Raw genomic sequence first — 25129 nt, 5'->3', positions numbered from 1 at the left:
GTTCTCTTGGTGTTGGACCACATGTTACCTCATGGCTTTAAAGACCGGCGATATGCTGCTGTCTGGCTCATTTTGAGTGTTAATACTAACTTGTCCTGCTGAGTTTCAAACCTGACAAAAGAGGCCTATTTGACTCTTCTATCCAGTAGACATCTCAGACTCTGAGTATTCTACCAAGGGTCCTAATTTGTGTTGGCCACTGTGATAGCTGCCTGTGCTGTGTGGCTAATTGCATTAATTACGGTTAAATAAAATCGGAAAATCAGTTCTTCTCACCACATTTGTACTAGCCACATTTCCCATGCCCAATAGCCACAGTGTGGCCAGTGACAATATAAAAAACATTCGCATTATCACAGCAAATTCTGTGGGTCAAGCCTGCCCTAGATATTTCTGTTTTTACTTAGTCATTTACTCAGTTACTTAATTCATTTATTTTGCAGTACTGGTGTTTGAACCCAGGGCCTCATGCATGTTAGGCAAGTGCTATACTCTGAGCTGCCCTTACATTTTTACTCCTCCAAGTTCGTTCTGTCTCCAGTGTCCCTGTGTTCGCCAAAGTTCTCTAGAGAAACAAAACCAGTAGGATATACTGATGGATTGGAATATGCTTGTGTGATTATGGAGGATGAGAGGTCCCCGATCTGCCATCTGCGAGCTGGGGACCCAGAAAAGATGATGGCAGAATTCAATCCGAGTGGAAAGACCTGAGAACCAGGTACCAGCGGTATGAGTGCCGGTCCAGAGGCAGAAAAAGAGGAAAAGACGATACCTCAGCTCAGGCCGTCAGAAAGGAAGCAAACGACCTGAATTCTTCCTTCTCCTACCTGTTCTTCTCCTCCCAGGCCCTCAACAGATTAGATGATGTCCCCCACCGGGGAAGGCTGTCTGCTTCACTGAGCGCATCGAGTCAAACATTAACCTCCACCAGAGCCATCACAGACCCAGCCAGCCGCCATCTGGGCACCCTGTGGCCAATCAAGCTAACGTGTAAAATGAGCGGTCACGGCCCCCATTTCAGATAATGGTGCCACCGCCTCAGGTGAAAAGCCCGGGTGACACCCTGGATCCTCTCCTTCCCGTGGGCAGCATCCTTCATCCATGAAGCCCATGCACGGCGTCTCCAAAACACGCTGCTCCCTCTGCTGCCCTCTGACTGCTGTGTCCCCCGTGGGAGCCGCTGTCATCTTCTGTCACCTTCCCTCCCTAGCCCCATCTGTGTGCTTCCAGTTTGCCCCTACAGCCCATCTCCAGCAACCAGAGTGACCTTTAAAATGTAGGACTCACCGGGCATTGTGCTGCAATCCCAGCACGCTGAGGAGCTGAAGCAGGTGGATCACAGTTTCAAGCCCAGCTTGGGCAAATTAGTGAGATCCTGTCTTAAATTGTTTTAAAAAGGCCTGTGCCAGTAGTAGTAGGAGTAGTCGTAAATCATCTTACCTGAACCCCTAAAACCCTCCAGCACTTTCTTATCAGATATAGACTGGACGCACTGTGCTTGAACCTCAGCTTTCGGGGCCTGCGTGATCTAGACCTTGCTCTCTGCCGTCTTTGGGAAATACTCTCCCACTGCCCACCACGCTCGGTCGCCCGACTTCCCTTCAGGCCTTCAAATACCTGCAGACCTGTCCCCTCCTTGGGGTTCTAGGTGGGCTCACCCCTCTGCCTGGATCGCTCTCCTCCAGTTGTCACTGGCCCCTTGCTCCATCAGAGGGATCCTCTCCAAGCCCACCCAAAGTGGCTGCACCAGGGATTCATCTAAACGGTTCTCACCTCCACATGGCATTTCCAACCCTCTGTACGTTCACATTTCCCTATTTGTTTACTTATTTCTTTTTCTTCTCCCACTGGGCAAGTTGTATATGCTGGGGAGTCAATTGAGTAATATGCCGTCTTAGAATACAAAACAGTTCAGATGGTTCCTAATGATCCTTTAACCCTTTTCTCCTAAGTAGTGCAAAAGTCAAATGTATTGGTCTCCACAAGCAAATTTGGAAAGAAAATTGAAGTGCCTTCTGTGCTGCAGTGTCCATCACCACTGTTATGGGCCCTGGAGGGGCAGCCAGCTGGGGGCTGAAGGACTGGAGTTAGAAAGCAAGGAGGGAAGAAGGTGCCACCAAAGCCCTAGGTCCTAATGCAAAATGGGGCCTGGATGACTAGAAAACCAGTGCAGCCATAGAGCTGGCCAGGGTGGATTCGGGGACTTCCTCTTCTCAGCAGACCGGAGATAAAAACAGATGACAGAGACAGCGGGGTGGAGACAGCGTGCACGTTGTGGGAAGGACCCGTGTCCCAGGATGTCCCTACCACAGGCCCACATTCGCGGACCAGGCCATTCCCTGAAGCCGCCTTTTGGAAATGGGTAACTGGGGAGCACAGGTGGGTGGCTGAGCACTGGTGGTGCAGCAGCAGCACGTCCTGCCTCTGCTGCCTGGGGTTCAGAACGCTTCCTGCTCGCCGTCCTCCCCACCAGCTCTGCTTGCTCGCTGCTGCCTCAGCGCTTGTCTCTGACTCGTGCCTTCCCTCCTAGCTCCCGCCTCCCATAGTCTCTTTTCCTTCAAGAATCAGCAGCAGTTTTTCTGAAGTTCAGTGAGACAAGAGACTCACGGAAGCACCGAGATGTGGTTAATAAATCCCCTCCTGGAAGGCTCTGTGATAATTTCCTTTCTCCCTCGTGTGATGCTCCACGGTGCATCCAGCAGTAGTCCCAGCGTGGCCATTCATCAGTCTCTGGTGGTCCTGACCTTCAGCTTGAGCTTGTTTGTGTGTGTGTTCTGTGATCCTGGGATTGAGTTCAAGCATCTTGAGTTACATCCTCAGCCTTTCTTTTTTTATTTTGGGACAGACTTTTGCTAAGCTGCCCAGCCTGGCCTTAAACTTGTAGTCCTCCTGCCTCAGCCTCCTGATTCGCTGGGATTTCAGGCATGTGACACCACACCCAGCTTGAGCCTTTTCTGTAGTACCCCAAACGCAGACCAGTATTACACATCAAGTGCTGGGGCATTTAAGGTACTCACTTCACGTGTCTTTTATTGGCTATACTGTATTTCCTTGAAGCTAGCAGCTTACCATAAACTCCTGGGCTTTTTTTCCACTCACCCTAGTACTGCTCCTCCTTTTAAGACAGCTCAGATTCACCTCCTCCTGCCCTGTCTCGGGGGTCCTTTCTGACCTTTTGTCATCTTCCAAAGTACCTTCCCCACTCCCCTTCATCTGCCATCAAAACCATTTATACGGCACTTTATGTGACCCTGTGTGACAGTCTCCCCCACTGCACCAGGGCCCACTTAGAAAAAGGGACAACATGTCTGGCTTAATACGGAATTGTTCAGCAAAGCATACGCTGCAAATAAAGTTAAAGAAAATAGAGAGATTCCCTCCAATAACCTTGAAAAAATATATAAAGAAAAAGTACAAAGATAGACTACTTGTTGAGGAAATATACAAACAAAAAGCAAAGATACACTCCATGAAAATGGAATCTTTTATGTTTCCCCATGCATTTGTTTGCTAGGGTGGTCATAACCTTACACCACCGAGGGGGCCCAACCCCCAGAAATTCATCACCTCACAGTTCTAGAGGCTGGAAGTATACAGTGTCATCAGGGTTGGTTTCTCCTGAGACTTGACTTCTTGTCTTGTAGCTGCCACTTCTTGTTATGTCGTCACATGGCCTTTCCTATGTGCAAAGCATGCTGGGTGTCTCTTCTACTTCCTTTTGGGGTGTGGGGATGGAAGCCAGGACCTTGTATATGCTGAGCACCTGTCTAGCACTGGGGTACACTTTCAGCCCCTCTTCCTCTCCTTCTAAGGACCCTGCTATAGCTGAATTCGATTCCATCCATATGACCTCATTGAACAGTAATTGCCTTTTCCAAGGTCCCCCCTCCAAATGGAGCCACATTCCAAGGTGTTCTGAGGGATTTAGACTGCCACATATGGATTTTAGAGGGAATAATTCAGTCCATTGCACCCAGATACGAAGAAGGGAAATAGCTGGGATCGGAGTATAAGAGAACACCAGGGGTTAAAGTTATCTGGTCCATTAGATGGAAAGGCATGCGTTTGTATTTTAAAATTTTCTGAACAGATTGAGGCCTGTCTGATATAATGAAATAGAACTGTAAGGATAAAGCACTTTTTTACATTGTGAAAGTAGGATTTGTCGAAAGAAGAAAATACGGAGGGGCAGGAGTGGTGTGGAATGAAGTCCTGATCTCCCTGGGGTCGGGGAGTAGCAAGGAGTAGGAGCCCAAAGCCGGATGCAGTCCTGGGGGTTGTAGGCACCAGCTGAGTTGATGAGCTGCTGCCCTTCGTGGGCAGAGTGAGATTGCAGGCCCTGCCAAGCTGGGACTGGATTAAGGAGAAGATGGAGAAAAGAAACTTCCTTTCTCTATGCTAGGTTTTAAATTGTGCCACCTGCCTTCTTGAAACGTGCTCAAGCCTCTCTTAATCACAGCCTGCCTGCTCTGGGAGTACCTGCTGTTGTGGGCCTGGATGTGAGGAGGCCAGATGATCTTGTAAGCAGCCAGGCTGGAGGACACGTTAAGACCACGTTGCTCTCGCAGTACGTCACCGTATCTTCTCCACTGTCCCTGCGTGTCGTGGGACAGCCTTTGTGATTTGCAAGGCATGCCTGCTGGGCCGCTGCTCACTACCCCAGCACCGTTCTAGTTATCTTAGACTTCTCACAGCACTGTACCGTGCAGCCTTCTTCGTGCTACTTTGTTAGGTCTAACTAACATGCAGTAGTGATAGATCGATGGCACCCACCTTCCAGCATTAACCGAAGTACTTCCTTCTCACGAATTTGGAGTTGATATTGTGAAAAGATATAAACATTTTCAATTATAACTAGTGGTAAATTTTAAGGTAACAGGATATATCTCCTAAAATTGGGTGGAGTAGTTCAAGGGCATGTAAATAATAGCATGGTATACTGACAAAGTTACTAAGGCTGCACGGTGTACTGACAGGAGTTACATGGCATTGCAGTATACCAGGGTGCAGTCAGTGGTTTTCTAGGTCTAGCAACTTTGAAATATTATTTTCAATCTGATACGTTGACAATTATTTTCTTTCAATTGGACGAGACTCACATATTATTTTACAAATGAACTGAACGTCTGCTGAGACTACTCCACCAAACTGTTTCACATTTGCATGTTTGAAATTCCACGCAATCCGAGAGTACTACCCCATAGTAGACGAGGACGATCAGAGACAAAGGCAGGTTGTCCAAAATAAACCTAGGTTGGAATTCAAAAAAGCAGAGCATTTTTATGGTTTTTTCTGATTTCTCCTTCCTCAGTCTTGGTAGCAAGTTTTACCTTTCCCTATCTGCATCCCTAAAGCAGAGTTGCTCAGTAGCTGCTGCTAAGGTTTCAAAATGGTTTGTCTGTTCTGAAACTCATGTTGAAATTGAATGCTCGTTATGAGATATTAAGAGGTGGAGCAGATGGGATCTTTAAGAGGTGATTAAGGGCCCCCTCATGAGTGGATTAATCCATTCATGTGATGAATTCATCAGTGGGCTAATGAATTGTCTCTCCAGTGGTTCTGCTATAAAACCCAAGTTAACTAGGTCCCTTGTGCACTCCCTGACGTCATCCAATGCAGCTCCTCAACCTTGGACCAGAACCATAAACCAAAATAAACCACTTCTCTTTACAACATATCCAGTCTGTTGTATTGTGGTATTTGCAAAAGGAAACACTAAGACAGCTACATTGATTTATTTGTTAATCTATTTTTATGGTTGTACCCATTTTCCCCAATCTCCTGACCCTATCCCTTCTAAATTTCATTCTGATGCTTGGGTTGCCCAAGCATCCCATTCATAACATACAGCTGTAAGGCACAACATGGGAGGCTCTCATAGAAGGTTATTGACTTGGGAAAGCAACTTGCCAGTCAGCTTTGCAGCCACACAGCCCACTGAAGCCTGCCTTACTGGCCTGAGAATGAAACCTGCATCTCACCATGATGCCGAGGTTCTCTCTCCAGCAGTGTTTCTAGGACAGTAATCCTAGCCCTGCTTGCTTCACAGGTGGTTTTGAGAATAGGTGTCTTGGTCAGCTCTGGCTGTGTAACAAAATACCATAGACAGGAAGCAGGATCAGATTTGGTTCTCATCCTGGTTTACAGATGGATGCCTCCTCTCAGTGTCCTCACATGGCAGAAGGAAAGTGGCCGTCTCTCTTCCTCCTCTTCTAGGGGCCCTAGCTCCGTCCTGGGGGCCTCACCCTCATGAACTTATCTAAACCTCAGTACTTCCCAAAGGCTCTATCTCTGAATGCTGTCATATCTGTGCTTATGGCTCCAGCTTAGGAACTGGGGGAGGAGGGAATCGGTCCATAAGAGCAGGCTTTTAAAAAGCATGTTTCATGTCTAAAGTGCTTTGCAAATTTAAGATTTTTAAATTAATATTGTCACTTTTTTATTGTCAAGTTTCTAAACATTCTGTTTCTCGGCTTCTAAGGAAACCAAATTATTTCTGAGTAATGTTCAGAGAAAACAGAGCCCTGGTGCCACTTGAAATTTAAGGAGAATGTTGAATGCGCAGAGCCCTGAGGCCCTGCAGCGGTGCGAACTGTGCTTCGGTGTCAGTGCAGGTCTTACTGCATCGCTGCACCATGGTGGTGCAAGTGTCTTCATTCCGCAGAACTCACCAATACCTGGTCTATCCCACGGCAGAATGAAGGGGCTGGAGAGAGTGGGAAGCAGGACAGATCACTCTGAGGGAGGCGGGGGGCTGTGGAGACCTCAGAGCAGGAGGTGGGCTGCACATTCTTGTCTGCTGTCCTGCCCAGCCACAGGGAGAGGAGAAGGCGGCTGCCGCAGGACACTGGGGGGACAGCGCTGGACCCCAGCTAGGGATGCCGCCACGGGAAGGTGGCCCGGTGGTAGAGGGTGTGGAAGATCAGAAACAAAACTGATTGCTCCCCCTTTTGATTGCTGCCGATTACAGCCGCTGGCTCTGTCTCGTAAAGGGCTCTCATGTGAACATGTACGTGGGTGACAGTCTCGGGGAACCCCGCTTCACCTTGCCCCGACAGCTGTCTCTCCTCTGCAGCACATCCTTGCGTCCTGCAGACTTCCACACACCAGAACTCACTGGCGAAAGAGTCTCAAAAAACAAGGATTGGAGAGAAATTGGTATCGGGAGCTCGGCTTACCTACAGATGGGTCATTTAGACAACATGGTTGTCAAAATGTAGTGTCGTCTCTCCGATTTCCATGTTATCTCACTCTTTGAGTTGCTTTTTATTTCTCCTGAGTGCCTTTCCGTCCTCATCTAGATTGTCAGTTTGCTTTGGAAATGAAACACTGTCCAAATACAGTTTTCTCGGGGAATAACCACAGGTAATGGAAAAAAACTAAAACACGAAGGCAGTTTTATAGCTGCAATTGTTTTCTTTTTCTTTATTAGTTTTTTTCAGTCAGGTTCCAGTGGATCAGCTATTACACACTAATTGCCGTGACTAGCAGGAAATGATTCATATCTTTGTGTATGAGGGTGTATTGCTGCTAAGACATAGCTTTTATGGTAGTAAAGCTGCTTAAGTTGTTTTAAAATTGGTTTATGGTTTTAATATTTCAAATAAATGTGTGTCTTTTCTTTTTCAATACTGTTAATGTGTCCCTGAAGTTTATTTCCAAGTTGGCTTAATTATTTAAACTAAAAAGTTGAGATGAAGCGGGTTGTTTCGGTTCTGGACTGTACCGTTCCATGATGGCATTCGATGCAGGACGTAGTAAAATGTCAGAGCTGAAAGGGATGAGGGATTTTGTCTGTGAGTCCCGGGCCCTGCCAGCACAGTCCCTATTTCCATAAATGCAAAAAATGCCTCTTAAATGTAATCCAAAATTCAAAGCCACTTAAAATGAAACATTGTCACCAACACTGCAGCAAAGCAATGTGGTATAGTATTTTTTAAGCACAAGTGGTTTTGGACTTCTGATGCCGCCAAGGGTGTGTGCCTGCTCACTGTTGAAAATGGTTACTAGATTAATGCTCTTGTTTTACAGAAAAAAACACAAGGTCCAGTAATCCCAAGAGTGCTCGTACGCTCAGGAGCTTAGGAGCAGAAGTTAGTCAAGAACTCAGAGCTCCTATTTGTTTTTAAACAGTTCATAGGCTTTGTTTGTGAGTTCCTTGGTTATTTTCTACGTATTTCTTGTTTTAGCCACTTTTAGGTCAGTTCTCTTTTGTGGTGCATGTTTGCCGCACACAGTGATCACAGTTATGACGGGGAATCGGTACATGTACCCGATACATCTGGATTCTTTTTTCTTTCCCTCCCCGCCCCCTCTGCCCCTTCCAGCTCTGGGTCCCCTTCCCATTTGCAAAGCTCTATTTTCATCATTTTTCCCTTCAATTCTTTTTTTCCTATCCACTGTCCTCCATCTGTTACTCTCCTGCATTTGAAAAAGATCTCCCTACTTCCTATTGATGTATCTTCCTTTCTGTTAATAATATGTCACCATATGGATATATAGTTGCTCGTATAAGAGGAACCATGTGGTATTTAAGCTTGTGTGTCTGACTTATTTCACTTAAAATTGGGGCCTTGTTTCATCCATTTACCTATGAATGCCTCAAGTTTATCTTTGTTTATGGCAGAGTAGTACTCCACTGTGTATGAATACTGGACTACATTTGCTTTATCCATTCATCTGTTGATGGGCATATAGGCTGTTCCCAGGATTTACCTTTTATAAATTGTGCTGCTATAAACATGGGTACCAATCTGTCCCTAGAGTATGCTGTTTTGAACTCTTTTGGGAAGATACCTAGAAGGGGAATAGCCGGGTCAAGTGGAATTTCTAATTTTAGTTTTCTGAGGAGTCTCCACACTGATTTTCACACTGGTTTTACCAACACTGTAGAAGCGTTCCGTTTCCTCCACATCCTTGCCAGCATTTGTTATTATTTCTTGAGAACCATTAATTTCTCCAATATCCAGTGATGTTGAACATTTTTTCATTATTTATTAGCCATTTGTACTTCTGAGAAGTATCTAGTCATTTTGATTGCCCATTTTATGATTGGGTCTTTTATTTGGAGTTCTAATTTTTTTGAGTTCTTCATCTATTCTAGATGTTGGTCCTCCATTCAAGGAATAGCTGGCAAACTTTCCCTCCTGTTCTGTAGGTTGTCTCTCCACTCTGTGGCTTGTTTCCTTGGCCGTGCAGAAGCGTTATAAGTTGATATGATCCCATTTGTTGATTCTCAGTATTATTTCTTGTGCCAATGGAATCCCAGACCTCCTGTGGGAGGCCCCTGCTCTGCCTGAGGCGCTCCCTGGTCACGTAAGGCCATGCCCTCATGCAAAGGAGACACCTGGTCCGGTGCCATCTCCCTGTATCTGATATTCAGACTTACAGCGTCAGAACAGGACAAGGGCCAGGTCAGGAGAGGCATCTGAGGCACGGCTGGTCCACGGTCCTGGTTTTATTCACTTGACTCCATTCTGATCATTTCTATTGTCCTGACCCCGGCTCACTTTCTGGGGAAGAGGTGGGGCAGGATCTACACTGAAAAGTGGATTCATTTTAGAAATCACCTTCGGGTCTTTTTCACTTGCAAAACTCTGATTGATGCTTATTCCTGTACAGTTCAACAAGTCCTCACCTCTCCTTTGTTTCTTTTTTAAACAGTGTATCCGGTGGAGAGCTATTTGATCGGATAGTGGAGAAGGGATTTTACACAGAGAAAGATGCCAGCACTCTGATCCGCCAAGTCTTGGATGCCGTGTACTATCTCCACAGAATGGGCATTGTCCACAGGGACCTCAAGGTGAGGCTGCTGCTGAGCAACACCTGGCCACTCTACAACCCACAGTGCACCTGTCCAAGAGGAGTGGTTTTGGTGGAGGGATGGGGGTGCTTTGAGTAGAATAAACTATGGGTATTTGAGGCCCAGAAGTGGCTTAGAAAAAGATGAAAATCAATGTTGTTGGCCGTTGTCTGGGAGACTTTGTAGCCATTATGCAGCCAAAGGGTCCCGGAGAGGTAGACGGTGGATTGCTTCAAGTCCATCTACAAGATCATTCTGTTCAAGACATAAAAACCTTTCACCCCGTGCCGTTCTTCAGACCCTTGTCCCCCCCCATTCCAGCCCCATTCCACCACAACACACCGTATGAAAGGGAAGGAGCCGTAGACAGACAGCGTGAAAGAGAAAGGACATTGGAGATAAGAGCAGGAGGGTGGGTTAATGAGCTGTAGCCCAGCTCTCTCCCAGGGCCCTGAAGCTTCCTTTCTTTTGACATAGTGACCCTTCACCCATTCGCCCGGGAAGATCTGGACCTTATTGTGGGCACCTTAGCATCACCTTCCCCTCCGCCAGCCCAGGTCTGTGTAGCCAGTGAAGGGTAGATGAGAACCCACATGGACTTGAGAAACAGTGAACAGCAGACTTGTTACCCCAGAAAGTAATGCGACTTCATGCTACAGAGTTACGTGTGCAGTCCCCGGAGCTCCCTGCACCAGTCCAGATGGAAATCCTGCCGCAAACCACATCCACACCCTCACACATAAATACTAGGGTTGGGCTGTACTGAATCATGCTGCATGAAACGAGGGAATCCAGACCGACTTACAAAAGCACTCATGGGCTGGGGGCGTGGCTCCCTGGTAGAAAACCTGCTTAGCATGCACGAGGCCATGAGTTTGATCCCCAGCACTGCCAAAGGAAAGAAACAATGAATCCTAAACCTTTGCCCAGGTTCGGCACCTGCCTCTTGCCCTGTCATAAAGACCCGCTTGGGCTGCACATGTAGCTCGGTGAGAGCTTGCCTCACATACTCCAAGCCCTAGGTTCCCTCCCTAGCACCACAAAAAGACTTGCTGGGCTAGGGATTTAGCTCAGTGGTTCCGCCGCCTGCCTCACAATCACAAGGTCCCAAGTTTGATCCCCGGTACCAAAAAAAAAGACTTGCTGTCAAGTTTTCTGTTCTTTCCATGTATCATTTTCTGCCAATTTCTTGTTTGCCCATTTTGATTTCCACGTTTCCTTGCAAGACCTTTCTGTGGTCTCTTTTTAGAGACACAAAACGTTAGCTCATATCAGATTGGCTGGAGGGCGGAAAACCTCTTGCTGGCTCCCCAGAGCTTCTGATTTTGTGAGTCTACAGGAGGTGGGGAACCACACTTCTAGGGTTTGTGGGAGACGCTGGCACTACTCTGCAAACTGCTTCTGGAAAGTAAGCGGACCAAAGAGCTGGGGACCTGTCTGTCCTTTCAGCACTGCCTTTGCAGACTTCTTGACCAGTGAATGTGCTGTGAGCTTGACAGGCTAGGTTTTGGGTCTGAGCCTCTGCAAGGAGCCAGAGCAGGGCCAGAAAGCCAGCCTGGCACCTCCATGCCAGGCTGTAGGGCCCTCTCTGCTCTCGTGCACCCCCATCAAGTGCCAGTTCTTTGCTTTCAGAACATAACAGGCAGCTGTTGCTTAACAAGTTAGTGCTGTGACCAGAGGTGTGTCTGTGATTATTAGAGGAATAATTTCAGAGCAGATGAGCTGTAACCAGGGGAGGCAGTCGGCTGGATGGGAGATCACTTTTACTCCCACACAGTGCGGTGGAAAAGTACTTGTGACGCCAGCCTGTGGAGCTGTGAGATCCCCAGGCTTCTCATGGTGGGAAGGAAGCCACTTTAGGACTTCGTTATGGCCTCTTTCAGAGGCACACACCAATTTGATCTAGGGGGAGGAAGTTGGGATTGCAATATTGGGTTTTCATAGATATTAAACATTGTATTGGGATATTAAAATCACCTGTGTAATCCAGGCTAAAGCAGTAGAATGGTAGAGAAAATTTAAACTATGTGTTAGTTGTTAAGGTAGCTGAAGTAGAATAAGTAATGCATTCCTTTAAGATTTACCTTTCCCGTAACTCTTATTGTTTAAGGTGATGGCTAACTGAAACTTAACTGTAGATAACATTTAACCTGGAGAAAAGCAAAGTAGAATTGTTTGGGTAATTTACAATGTATGTGTTTTAAGCACCATCTGTTTGTTATATATCTGTGACCATCACCATTAATAAGAACTAGTTGTAAAAGAGAAGCAGAAATTTTACTAAGACCACCAGGAATGAGGTAATGGCTAAAAGAAGATATAAAAGGAAATGTTAAAACAAAGGACAGGGCAGACATCAATCAGACGAGTTTCTGGTGGTCCCCCTCGCTAACAAGTAAAGGCTTTGTTTTTTAACCCAAATTCTGTGTCTCCGTACATTTCTTTCTGCGATTCCGGAGCAAGAGGACTTGATGATGTCAAGGATAAGTATGTAGTCTGGGACACTCCCTTCCCCATGCAGACACGCTGTACCTCCGCCTTCTTCCAGAAGGTGGTCCCGTGTCTTGCTGCCCCAAGAAACTACTGGAGAAATTCCGTCGTTCTTGTTTCAGAACACAGGGAGGGAGACAGGAAGTGCCCAACGATTGCCACTTCGGGTTGAGGTAGAGTTTCTCCGCCCCCACACTACTGACATTTGGAGCTGGACCTTTCTTTGTGCAAGAGACTTCCTGGGCCTCCCAGATCCTTAGCACTGTGTTTGGCTTCTTCCAGGTAGACACCAGTGTCACTCCCACAGTGGCTCCCACCAAAACTGTCTCTAGGCTCTGCGATGTCTGCTGGGGGCCCAGGTTGTGTCAAGTGGGGGATTAGGAATGTGATTGTATATAGCATGAACTTCACTGGAAGGGTGTAGATTCATTGTCAGGGGCTGAGATTGGTATTTCTACTCTGGGATTGGCCACCACCCATTGTCTTGCAAAGGTGCCACAATATGCAGCAAAATAATTTCTCAGATGAGAGCTTGGCCTTTTAGGACCCCAGGAAGAATAGCAAGTGTGTGGCAAGGTCCGTCTCTGTGGCCCCACCCACAGGCCTCCTGCTGTGTCCTGGGACCACATCTCCCGTCCTCCTCTGCGTCCTCCTCCCCCAGTCCCCTTGCCCACTCAGCAAAAACCTCACTCGTGTCAGTTACTAAGACTTAAGCCAGTTCAAAGTGCCCATCTGAACTGCAAATGTCCAGTTGATTTAACCTCCCCAGGGGTAACCATTCTTCAGAGCAGCATTTTATTGATCTAAAGGAATCCCTGATGGGAAGACTGTATGGAGAGCCAGTTGGCCCATGGAAGTCCCTTGCCTGCCCCAGGCCTCGTTCATTGCCATGAGATCACTTGCTTTCCGCTTCTTCCTTACTTCTGCAGCTACAGAAGTCCTGGGGCAAGGAGGATTAAAAATCAGAAACTGTTTAACACCCCTTTCTATACCTGTGATTGGATCGGTTTATCAGTGGATAATCCCTAAACATTCAGAAAAATAGTGAACCACATGCACTTTGTGATTAGAATATGTCCCCCCATTTCCTAAGCTTTTTTCCTATTTCAACTGTTGATTGGCCTGTTCTGTTTTCTTTTAAAACTCATTTGAAAACATCCTTCAGCACATGCTTGATTTTCTTCTGATTTCATGCATCACCCACAATTGTCACTGTAACTATTGAATCCCATTTCTTTTTGTGTTGTTATTGTGAGTGAAAGATTGTATTTCTTCCTTTGGGTTCTGTTAAAAACAGAATTATTTTGACACTTGTTAAAACGGTAAGAAAGGCTTTATTTAAGACTGTTGTGTTAGAGGAAAGAGATTGAACTCAGTTCCTGATACAGCAAGAACAAATGGTGATGCAAGTCAGGGAAACAGAGGACTGGGGAGCTAAACAGTTACTAAGAGGAGATCTAAGGGTAGGTGATTCTTGCTGAGGACGTAGTGGGACTGTCGTTAAAGGCAGCCAAGAACTTGGACATAGACAAAGAATAAGGGCCTGAGCACCTGAACTTCAGAGCTCTGAGACAGGTTGGGGTGCTCATGCGCAGCCACTTGTGTGGAGAACCTTTTCGAACTGTCCAGACTCTGTCCTTGACCAAACTTGAGTTGGGCCCAGCAGGATTCAGGCTTCTCTGAGTCCTGACCTTGGGCTCTGACCTTAGTGTGGGAGGAGCCCCCCCAGCCCTTTAGCAAGAATCCCACACCCATGACATTCAAAGTCCTGAGCCCTCCCTCAGGAGCCTGTTCCCTGACCCGCCTGCACCACAAGCTCTGCCGAGCTGGGTCAGCCAGAAGCCCCTCACTCTCACTCCCGAGATTTCCTCACAGTGATTTTTCACCCACTGATTCCCTACCCTGCTCCTTGGCTATGCATCTTCACTCGTCCTTGTGGTATCTGAGTGGAGTCCGATCTCTCGCTCCTACTGCAGAACCCCATTGTTGTAGTACTTCCCCTGTGCTAGAAGTGCCTGAATAGCTTTTCCCTTTAATAACGGCAAAAGTAGAAGATGAAGAAATTGGCCAGATTTCAGGGGTGGGGATTATCTCCATACTGATGGAGTTAGATCATTGCTAAGATGAGGGAGGCCTGGCGGGCTTTGTCAAGGACGGAGGGAGTCTCTGGCAGGCCTCACCGTTCCTTGTTCCTTCCCAGCAGCGGCTGCCCATCAAATCCACTCACCCCAGGCACCAGGGCCACCCTCTCGGATGCACCAGCGGGTGGTATCCTCCACCATTTAATACCCTGGAAGGTGATTCTGTCACACCCAGGCCAAGAAAGGCTTTTGTAAACAAGCTTGGTCACTCTACATAGAACAGTTCCTGAAATTTCATCTCACCTCAGACCCCAGCTGGAGAAAGCCTCTTCACCCTTGGGCTGGGGAGGGGAGCGGGCGGGATAGGGTGGGAAAGGGAGCTTCCTGTTGGACTCTTCATGGAGCCTTTCCCTTAAGGCTTAGTGTAAATGAGAGCCAAGGTTCTGGATTCACCAGTAAATCTTCACATGCTCCCGGTAGGCGACATTCCGGACAAGAGGTGACTGCTCCTGACAGTCGGTGTCTCCCTCGAGGGTCAGCATTGTCAGCCGATGCCTCCTCCCCTCCCCAGTGCAGGAGCACCCTCTCCTCAGCCAGTAGACAGGGCCGGGGTTCAAGCTGCAGCATCTCAGTCTCCATAAGCCTGGGACAGTGAGGTCCCCCCGTTTTACATAAAGTGCCGGGCAGGGGTGTTTCATTGCCTTCCTGTCTGCTAGGTCTGCTTCCTCTGTGTCCCTCCCATGTATGCAGCAAAGACAGGAACATGGGAACAGTAAGGAACAGAAGACATTTGCTCTGAGTTACCTCTGTCTGAGCTCTGTCCTATGTTCAGGGGTGCAAACAAGAAACCGTGGCAACCCACGTGTTACAGAAAGGCAAACGGAACCTTGAAGTCCTGAGGAAGCATGGCTGGAAAGTGCTGTGTCTGCCCACTCAGGACTCATTCTGAGATGAATTTTGCTTCCCAGGAGCAGGGGGACCGGTGTCTGATGACCTCGGCAAGGCTCTAAGTGTGACCCATCTGCCAGGCTCCATGACACCAGGGGATGTCACTAAGGGCAGGGACAGCGACCCTTGGATTGGAGAAAAGTAGCTGGCATGAGTTGCCAATAAAAAGAGACAGATGTGCACCTGCAAGAGTGATTTTATGTCCTGGGAATCCCCCTTCCTCTGAGGAAGTATTGAATAAGTTCTTGAACTAAAAACAAGTCCAAAAGACACGGCCTCAAAATGTGGTTCATCTTTTCAGGTAGTCAAAATGTTAGTAAAGGAAAGGGTCTGACATGCGGAGACCTCCCCAGCCGGATGCTGGGTGGGGCTCTGTACCGTGTTATTAGACCCTGCTGGTTGGGCACAGCCTCTGTGTCCAGTGACCAAGGGTGTTCTCTAGGAACGGGCTTTGTGATTGGGTGAGTCTCCCCTAATTAACTCAGCTTAAAATGTCATGTGTGAATTTCTTCTTTTTTTTTTTTTTTTCTTTTTTTGTAGCCTGAAAACCTATTGTACTACAGTCCAGACGAGGAGTCCAAAATAATGATCAGTGACTTTGGATTGTCAAAAATGGAAGGCAAAGGAGATGTGATGTCCACAGCCTGTGGGACCCCGGGCTATGTTGGTAAGGACAATGCACCTGCACGGGTGTGTGCGTGCGTGTGTGGGTGGGTGTGTGCACTCAAAATGATTCCCTCAGTTTTCTTAAGCATTTGAGCCTGATGCACGATCGCTACTGCCCTCATTTCTCTTGAGGGGAGAATAAAAATATTGAGAGGCACTGGAACAAGTTAGCAGGGAAGTGATTTCCCCAGAAACCCTTTAACAATTGGGCAGAAATCCTGTTCGATTTGGTCGTGGCCCTGACTGGAGGTTGGGAGTTAATTTGGATGAATCCCCAGATTCTAATACCAGAAATATGGTGAAATATTGTGCTTCTGAGTGATTTACAGTGAAACACTGAGATTACAGTAAGATGCAGACACAATAAAACATTCAAAATGTCGAGATAGAGGCAGCCAGGGAGAAAAGGCTGCTGTGAGGTGCCGGCCTCAAACCTTGACAGTCATTCTTTTGAGTCGCCTGAACCTGAGCTGTCCTGACACAGCTAAGAATTAATAAAGTTTTTCCTAAAATCAGAACTCCAGATTCTTTGTGCTGCACACAAAATGCAGAGAAGGTCCTGATGGATCTGAATGTGTGGATGCTGCAGTTTGTCATCTGCCTCGTGAGGACCTGCTTTCTGGGAACTGTGTTAGTCAGCTTTCTATTACTGTAACAAATAATCTGAGGTTCTCAGCTTCTAAAGAGAAAAGGTTCATTTTGGCTCACCGTTTTGAAGGTTTCAGTCCATGGTCAGTTGGCCCCATTGCTGATGGCACACGGCAGAATCATTCACTGTGAGGCTGGGACGCAGAAGGGGGAGGCAGGGAAGGGGCTGGGGCCCTGATACACCCCAGGCGCGTAGCCCGGTGACCAGAAGACTGCCTGCTAGGCCGCAGCTCTAAAATGTGCCCCCGGGACCCGGTGGGCTGGGGATGAGCCTTGGGGACACTTACGTAAGCCTCGGCAGGCGCTGCGAGTGGACGTGTCGAGACCTCTGTTTCCCGTGTCCCTGCCCACGGCAGGTGTACAGGAAGTGCCTGCTGTGTCCAGTGCTGACCTGGACACCGGGCGAGACAGCAAAAGAGACAGGCGCAGCCCTGGCCCTGGAGGGGCTCACGTTGTGGGCGGATCAGCAGACAGCAAACAGGGACACATCAGTGAATGGGGCCTTTTCAGGTCATAAGTGCTCTGAGGACGTGCAGTAGAGGGACAACAGCAAGGAGGAATTAGGACCGGGCGGCAGGCATCAGGAGGAGACTGGCAGTTCCCTAAGCTTCTTTTCTTTCCTTTTTCTATTTTCTGTTTGCTTGCAGCACTGGAGATGGCACCCTGAGCTTTCACACTGATCTCGGCCCAGCCCTTTTTTATTTGTGACTCACTAAGTTGCCCAGGCTGTGCGTCAGTGTGCAGTCCTCCTGCCTCGGCCTCTCAGAGTGCTGGGGTTGCAGGTGTGGGCTTGATTTCCCTGGGTTTCTGAGTGGCCGCTGTCTGAGGTCCGGTCCTGCTTGTTACTGTGTCCAGCATGATGAGTCCAGAGGCAGTGGTTGGAAGTGACCTGCTCTAAAGGGCAGCTATGGAGCCGTCGAGTGGCCCTGACGTCAGGTGTGGGTTCCTTTGAGGAGGGCTAAGGGAATGCAGCTGTCCGGTTTGCTATTACTTACTGAGCACAGGCTGCCTTGGAGAACCTTACCTGCCCGGGAGAACCTTACCTGCCCGGGTGAGCACTGTACAGAGGATGCGCCTCGGGGCAGAGAAGGAGCCGCATGGGAGATGCAGGTGTGTCTCCGTGGACTCCCTGGGCCGAGCCGATCTCCTCCCCGCACTGTGTGGCAGGCTTCTCTTCTGCCATCAAACCCCGTGCTGCCCCTTCTCATTGCTTTCTGGACACGTGGTCCTCTCCTTTCTCTGCCCTTGGCCTTTCTTGCAGTCTGATGGCTCTGATTGCGTGGCAGAGGGTCCATATTTCTCTGCATCTCACCCTGCTGTACTGTGGGTTTTTCTCAAGCAGGGATTGGTCTTATGATGCTTTATGATGTACACCTGCTTTATGAATTCTATAAAAGCTGAAGGTTCGTGAATATTAGCAACTTTGTCTTTCTCTCCTTTTGTATTCATTCAACGTGCATTTGTTGAATTCCTCCTATGCACTGTGTCCAGCACTTGGTGTTTGGATATAAATAGGAGTAGAGCATAGTTTCTGCCTTCAGAATGTTCCCAGTGTTGTGAGAGACAGGGCAACAGGTAAATTTGTATGGTAACTGCTATATTACTCATCCACTGAAGAATTATTTATTTAATGCCTACCTTCTGTTGGAGGCCCTAAGAATGCATCAGTAGAAGAAGAAAAAACAGAAATTCTCATCTTCATTTGAGTGGAAGGGCCATAAACTACTGCGAATGACTAAGTGAATTCATCCATGCATCAGACGGCAAGAAGCACCAGGGAGAAACAAACGGATGCACCTTGAGACCGTACTGTTAAGTGAAGTAAACCAGACACACGAGCTTAGATATTGATGGTTCCTCTTATCTGAGAAGCCCAAATTGTAAATAAAGAGCAAAATAAAGGTAGACAACAGACAGTAGGGAGACAGATCTTCTGTGAACGGGAAGAGGACCAAGAGAGGGCGGAGAGGGAAAGGTTTGAGACACGTTGAGGTGTCCGTGGACCACGCAAGGAATGTCACCGTCGTGTACTGCGAACATGTCTTAATGAAATATTTTTTTAAATTTTAAGAAGCGCTCGGGAGAGAAATAAAGCTGTAAAGAGAGCGAGAGGGGGTGTCGGGCTGATGAGGCAGCCCTCACTGTAAGCGGGACAGGTGCAGGTTTGATAGCAGTGAAGGCTCTGGTTGTGCTGTTTTTGGAGCGAGCACAGCAACAAGACCCTGAGGCAGGAGCATGTGAGCAAAACGGCAGGGAGCAGCTCAAGCAGAGGAGCGGGTGAGGAGCCAAGGACAGGACCGTATGGAGAAGTACTGAACAGAGGGGTGCTGGCCAGGATTTAGTAATCACTGTAAAGCTGAGCATGGCGATGCGGGCCTATAAAACTCCTCTGGGAGGCTGAGACAGGATTATAAATTTGGGCCCAGCCCGTGCAACTTAACAAGACCCTGTCTCAAAATAAAAGAGGGCTAGGGATTTAGCTCTGTGAAGGCTTTGGGTTCGATCCCCAGAACCACAACAAAAGGGAGGGAGAGAGGGGATCACTGTAGAGATCTGAGCTTTACTTGGGGTGATACAGCCGGTGGGGGCCTCTCAGTTCAGGGCAGACCAGATCTGATTTCTAACAGGCCCCCCTGTGATGCACACTGAGGTAGCGTAGATGGCAGGGAGGAAAGGCCAGGATGGAGAAGGGAGACCAGTTAGAGGTGCCGGCGTCAGTCAGAGAAATAGCACGGTCCTGCTCGCTGCCAAGGGAAGTGGCGAGAAGCTGAGACTCCAAATCTGTTCCAAAGGTGATGGCATCAAGATTCTCTGAGGAACTGAAAGTAGGGTTGGGGAGACAGAAGTCAAGGGTATTTCCCAGGTTGATGGACCACAGCCTCGGGAGGGAACCGTTGCCTTTCTCCGAGGAGGAAGAGCCTGAGTAGAGCGGGAGACAGAAGCTTGCAAGGAGGGAGTCTGGTTTTGACTTTGTAAAGTTTGCTGGCTCAGGACATTCTGGTCACGGCATTTTTGTCAACACACCAATGTATTACCTTGATTTTATGTTTGTTTCTGGGTAATAGATCTTGTTGACTCCCTGCACAGCCTACAGCACCGTAACTCAGGACTGATGGAAGTTTATCCAGCAGACGTATTTTCTGTGTAAGCCCACAGCGCAGCCTCTGCTGCCTAGGCGTGTCCAGCACCCTGCTTTGGAGGCTGCCGTCTGCTCCTGACCTGACGTACTGTCTTCAGATTTAGAAGTAAATGTGTGACTGTAGAATGAGAAAAACCGCCCTTCCCCCTTGGCAATCCACAGCCCTACAGCTGTAGTTGGAAGTATTGCTTTCGACGTGTGATCCATTGCTTATCCTTATGATTTTCTAAATGACTAGCCAAATAGTTAATAGTTAATTAGTTCATTAGTTAATTTGGCCAGCATCAAGTTATTACTTTGATTTTTTTCAAGGTTTGTGCACTGTTTTTGACAGTTTCATCTTCTAAGTCTTCGATTTAAATGAGCTGTCTAATAATGAGGAAACAATGAACAGGGGGTGTTTTCTCCAAGTATCCCCCTATCAAGTATTCTTCTGTCTTAGGAGAAGAAAACAGGAATCGAACCGCTTTGAACTTCGTACACAGTGGCTGCCCAGATTTTTCCCTTCCTAGGATCCATGCCCTCTGGAGACAGTGGCACTGCACTTGTAGTGCTGCACAGCTCTCCAGCCACGCCATTGAGCCTGAACTGCAAGCAGCTTAGAGTGCTTCGTGCTCTGGCAACACCCACAGGTTCCCTGGTAGGATGAGGCAGGTGGTGATCGGACATATGGTAACATGTTTCCTATGTGACACAGCTGGTGCCTTTCAGAAGCAACTTTACTTAAAGTACAGAGAGGAGGGGAATCATTGGTGACTGGAGTGGCCAGGGTGACACTCATGGAAGAAGTAGGATGTGAAGGAGAAGCAGAGCTCAGACAAAGGAAAGGAGAGTTACAGAAGCAGCACGCGGGGGAGCCCAGGCCCCGAGTCACGATCTGCGACTTGTAGCATGTGGCAGAAACGAGCAGGTGCATTGGCTCTGAGAGGAGACTGGTGTGAACAAATACTTACTAATAACTGAGGAGGAGAGAGAGGCCCGTCCGATGGAAATTAAGTCCTCAGGGTCACATAGTGGCTTCCAGGATGACATTGACTTGGATTTGGAGTCCATTTAATTGAGCCAGTCAACACATTCCCCTTGTTTTCACCAGTAAGAGGCAAAAGTCAGAGCTAAGAAATGCAGTAAATTGCTTAGCTGCCTGCTCGACTGCATTAATTAAAATATCTAAATGGGTTCTCTTGAATCTCTCAACATCAGTCATAAGGGACAGAAAGCATCCATTTCAAGCATGTAATTGATAGAAGACCAGAGGTGACAAATATACTCCTATTTGGTCCAGAACCGCTTGTTAGTTTTTTTCTTAATGTTGCTGTTTGCACGCTGATGTATGTGATTGCTCAGAGTCTGTGACCAGAATCAGTCCTCCTGGTTTCAGAAAGGAAATTAAACCATTGCGAAAAAACTTCAAACCTTTGTCTACTGGTCAATTGGCAAAATGTCCCCCAAATGAGGGCACGTTGTTCTCTTCCTCCCAGCGTGATTTCAGGGATTCTGAACTTCACTTTAGATAGGGAGAGGGAGCTGGTGGTGGAGGCTTTAATTGCTTTGTGATGTTTTTCAGCAAAGGGAGAGATGGGTTTTCACTGAACCTTGCTGAGTGACGATTCATCTCCAGGCTTATTTCTTCTGGAGCAGCTGTAGTGCAGCTATTTCATGACGGGCATACTTGGAAACAGGAAGAAGCAGTGACATCGGGTCCACTGTTCTGTTCCTCAGCAGAACTGCCTCTCAGTTCTTTAGCTGGTGGTCAGTGTTAGGTGACCGGAGCCTACACAGCCGTGGCAGCCGCCTTTGGTCTAGCTCTGCTTAGCCTGCCTGAAACGCCGTAAATGGTTCCTCTTGCTCTTCTCTCAGTGCAGATGGAGAGCAGCTGGTTAATATTCTCAGAATGCTTTCCCCTGGTTAGAGGAATGCCCGCAATTCAGGGATCACTGGATTTTTAGAACTTGAGGTAAGACTTGAGGTTAGGATGGGATCTTGGAAACCAGAGGTTCCACCCGGCTCACCGTTGGGATGAGGAGCTCTGTGCTCAAGGTGACCTAGTTGTAGGTGGCAACAGTCACAGCAGGGACCTGAATGCGAGGGCCCTGAACACCACCGTTGGTTCTGGACGAGAGGGGTCTAATCCCGTCACTTAAACTTGGGCTCTCATTTTCTTGTCCGTGAGATAAACTTGCTGAACTAAGTGCCATTATGATTTTTCCTAGCTCTAACATCTGTTTCTATAGATATTTGATCTCACATTCTTTAAGTATATAAATTATCCGTGTGACTAAAAGGAAAAATTCTCTCTCCACTCAGAACAGAAAAGAAGAAATGGGATTAAGTGGATGGACATTGCCCATTTCGGTCCTCTTCAGCAGCCTGAATAATCTCAGTTCTTTTCATCTTTTCTCATATCTCCTCTGCTCCCAAACCTTTAGTCTTCCCTCTTCAGTGTGGTAGTATTCCCTGCAGAGCTTGGTTTTTATTTGTTTCTCCGTTAAGTATCATATTTTAGAGCCTTGCTGTGAGCCTTACATCACTGTTCCCATCCTCCCAGACTGTTCGCGTTGAACAGGATTTCATGTAACTGGTGAATTGCTGTACGGGGCAGACACGTAGGTGGAAAAGCCAGAGAGGAATTTTCTTTCTCTTTCTTTTTCAGTGAGCCACTCAGGGGCAGCTCACGGTATTTCACAACCGTGCTGCAACCAGAACCCCCTTCATAGAGGAGAAAGCCCCTGCTTGGGAGACGCGCGGAGTCCGCTCCTTTTATTAGCTTTGACATAGGAAACCTGGATGGAGACGGAAACCTCATTAGCATTCGGGCAAAGCAAACCCAGCCATGCCTTTGAGGAACCCCCACCCAATATGTCCAGCCTCACTAAATCACGCTTTGGGGAGCTGCTGGGGTTGGAACCCCAGGCCTCACATGTGCCAGGCAAGCCCTAGGTTATGCCCCAAGCCCTGAATCCTCCTCACCTCTCCCAATCACTTTCTTTCTTTTTTCTTTTTTCTTTTCGGTACCTGGGATCGAACTCGGGTCCTTCCGCTTACGAGGCAGGCACCAGAACCACTGAGCTAAATCCCCGGCCCCCCAATCAGTCTTAACCACGTATTCTTAAAGCATTTTTCATCCTTCTGGAAATTCTTAATGACTCTTCTCTAAATACTTGATGCTGGAATAAAGTTTACAGTTTCTGAACTGGTACCATTTTGTCATGGTAGAAAAGAAAGAGCAGCATTTTATAGCTTAGTCAATTTTTTTTTCTTCATAGAAATTAAGACCCAAAACATTGAAATGACTGTGGCAGCCTTCTTAATTTTGAAGTGTTGCTTCTTGTCAGATTTCAAAGGAAAGGATGACTGAAGTGCTTTGCAGCTGGCCCTCCTGTCAGGATCGCAAACTGGATAGGCTGGGAGGCCAAACACTTGGGACAACCCACAGGGATCGTGTAGCAGGTATTATTTGCCACACTGCCCTGAAATGCCTTACTCAGACTTGGCTTCTTCCATCCCACCGAATTCCAAGTCTTTCCCACCCTCCCATTTTCCACTCCCCTCCCATTCCTTAGCCCAGCTCCTCAGCCACAGCGGCTCTTGGCTTTGGTAGTGTTTGAACGGAAATCCCAGCTCAGAGTAGAATGTAATTATAAACCAAGATGGTGCTCTGATGGGGACTTTTCACGCCTGTGGTAAAACTCAAGAGGCTATCGGGAAAATCAGAGTGAGCTGCTCTTTAGTAATATATTTTTAGTAAATTACCACTCTGAGTGAAGAATAAGAAAGAGCTAAGGAATCTATACCAACAGGAAGAGGTCTCCTCCTGAGACTTGGGTGGAAGCCACACCACGGACAAGGAATGACTGGGCTCCAGCTGTATTTTCCTTGCCCACAGTCCAGACTGCAATACTCCGTTCCTAAGGTGTTCTCAGGAAAGCCCCTTGTGATGTGATTCTTTTTGTTTTTTAATAGCCCTGCTGCTGGTAATTCTCCTGCCAGCAAACACACTTGCTAGGCACATTTCAACTTCATGTTTTTGCTGCAGTAGAATTCTTGCCAAGACCAAATTCTCCCGTGAAATATACATGGGAGGTTTGAACAGCATGAAAGCTGAGTCTTGTTCTCCTTGATCCCTAGATCTTAGGTACTATCTCGGCTCAGGCCACTGTCCCCTCTCCCACAGTTTAAATCTCACCACTTCTTTGACGTGCAGGGTCACTACGTCTTTGGAACTCTCCTGCGGTTGGCGTAGGTTGTTTTCACTCATCCACCCGTGAGGGAGTGTGTTTCTTCTCACCTCTTCCTGAAGGCCCGGGAGACCATCTGTGATCCAGCTGTTTAGCTCTGACCCCACGTATCTTGGGGGGGGGATCAAATGCAGCGCTGACACTGAGCTCAAATCCTGAGCCACAAAGGGGTCACAGCAGAGCATAATGGCAAGCGCCCCTGTGGACAGCAGCTTGATGCGTGGATGGGTCCTGAGTCCTCTGAGAGGGACCAGCCGGAGCCCAACCTATAATTCAGTCCTCTGACTCGGTTCTTAAATTGACATCCTGTCTGTTTTGGCCTCACGTCTTTCTTGGAAAGGCAGCTACAGATGATGCCTAGTTACTTTGTGGCTTATGGCTGAGCTCAACACCCAGGAGAAGAGGAGGAGCGCCTTGCTCCTATGGGCGGGAGCCAGGGTCAGCTTATTTCCCCCTCAAACCAGTGGGGCCCACCCAAAGAGGGCCCTTCAGTACTGTTGGTTACACGACTGATGCTGTGGATGAGGTACAGTAGTCTCATGTGTTCAGAGGTGAGGCTTTGTGAAGGTGGTTGGATTATGAAACGCTAATGTTATCAGTGGATTAACCCTTTGTTGAAGGAATTGGATCGTGGAGGCATAACGTTAGTTATAGCAAGTCCCTAGCCCCTTCCTCTTGGGCCCTTTCTATCTCTCTCTGCTTTTTTGCTACCATGAGTTAATTAAGCAGCTTTCCTCTACCACGAGCTTCTGTCTCATCATAGGCCTCAGTCAGTGGAACCAGCAGACCATGGACTGAAACTTCTGAAATCATAAGCCAAAATAAATTCTTTCCTCCTTTAAATTGAAAATTTTTGGTATTTGTCACAGCAATAAAAAGCCGACTAACACACTGAATAAAGGGAGAAATGCTGTCCAGATCCTGTTGGCTCTGGACTGTCAACTTTTATCTTCCAGCATTGATAGGGCTGTTATTTCCTGGTTGTGTTACCATCCTTTACCCACAGAGCTGGTTATCTTTGAAGTACTGAGAAGGGTGGAACAGACAGCTACAGAGAAGAACAAATCACCTCGAATATGACTTAGCAATGGGGGGAGGTCTTCCCAGTTCCCTCACCCTC

General features: G+C 47.7%; 1 protein-coding gene across 9 annotated transcripts in view; it reads left to right on the top strand.

Annotated features, from left to right (window-relative positions):
* Camk1d (calcium/calmodulin dependent protein kinase ID) overlaps positions 1–25129 on the top strand; it is a 366227-nt gene that overhangs the window by 302921 nt on the left and 38177 nt on the right. For all 9 annotated transcript variants that reach the window (XM_087206791.1, XM_087206790.1, XM_087206796.1 and 6 more), the window contains 2 exons: positions 9664–9802; positions 15862–15988. In XM_087206791.1, coding sequence (XP_087062917.1) covers positions 9664–9802; positions 15862–15988 — 266 coding nt within the window. The remainder of the gene's footprint in view (positions 1–9663; positions 9803–15861; positions 15989–25129) is intronic.

Source organism: Heterocephalus glaber, unplaced genomic scaffold (genome assembly GCF_053883595.1).
Source record: "Heterocephalus glaber isolate CG9 unplaced genomic scaffold, H.glaber_assembly_v1.0 deba00000738, whole genome shotgun sequence".
Lineage (NCBI taxonomy): Eukaryota > Metazoa > Chordata > Mammalia > Rodentia > Bathyergidae > Heterocephalus > Heterocephalus glaber.
The sequence above is the reverse complement of the archived record's forward strand: the minus strand, read 5'-3'. Positions and strand labels throughout refer to the sequence as shown.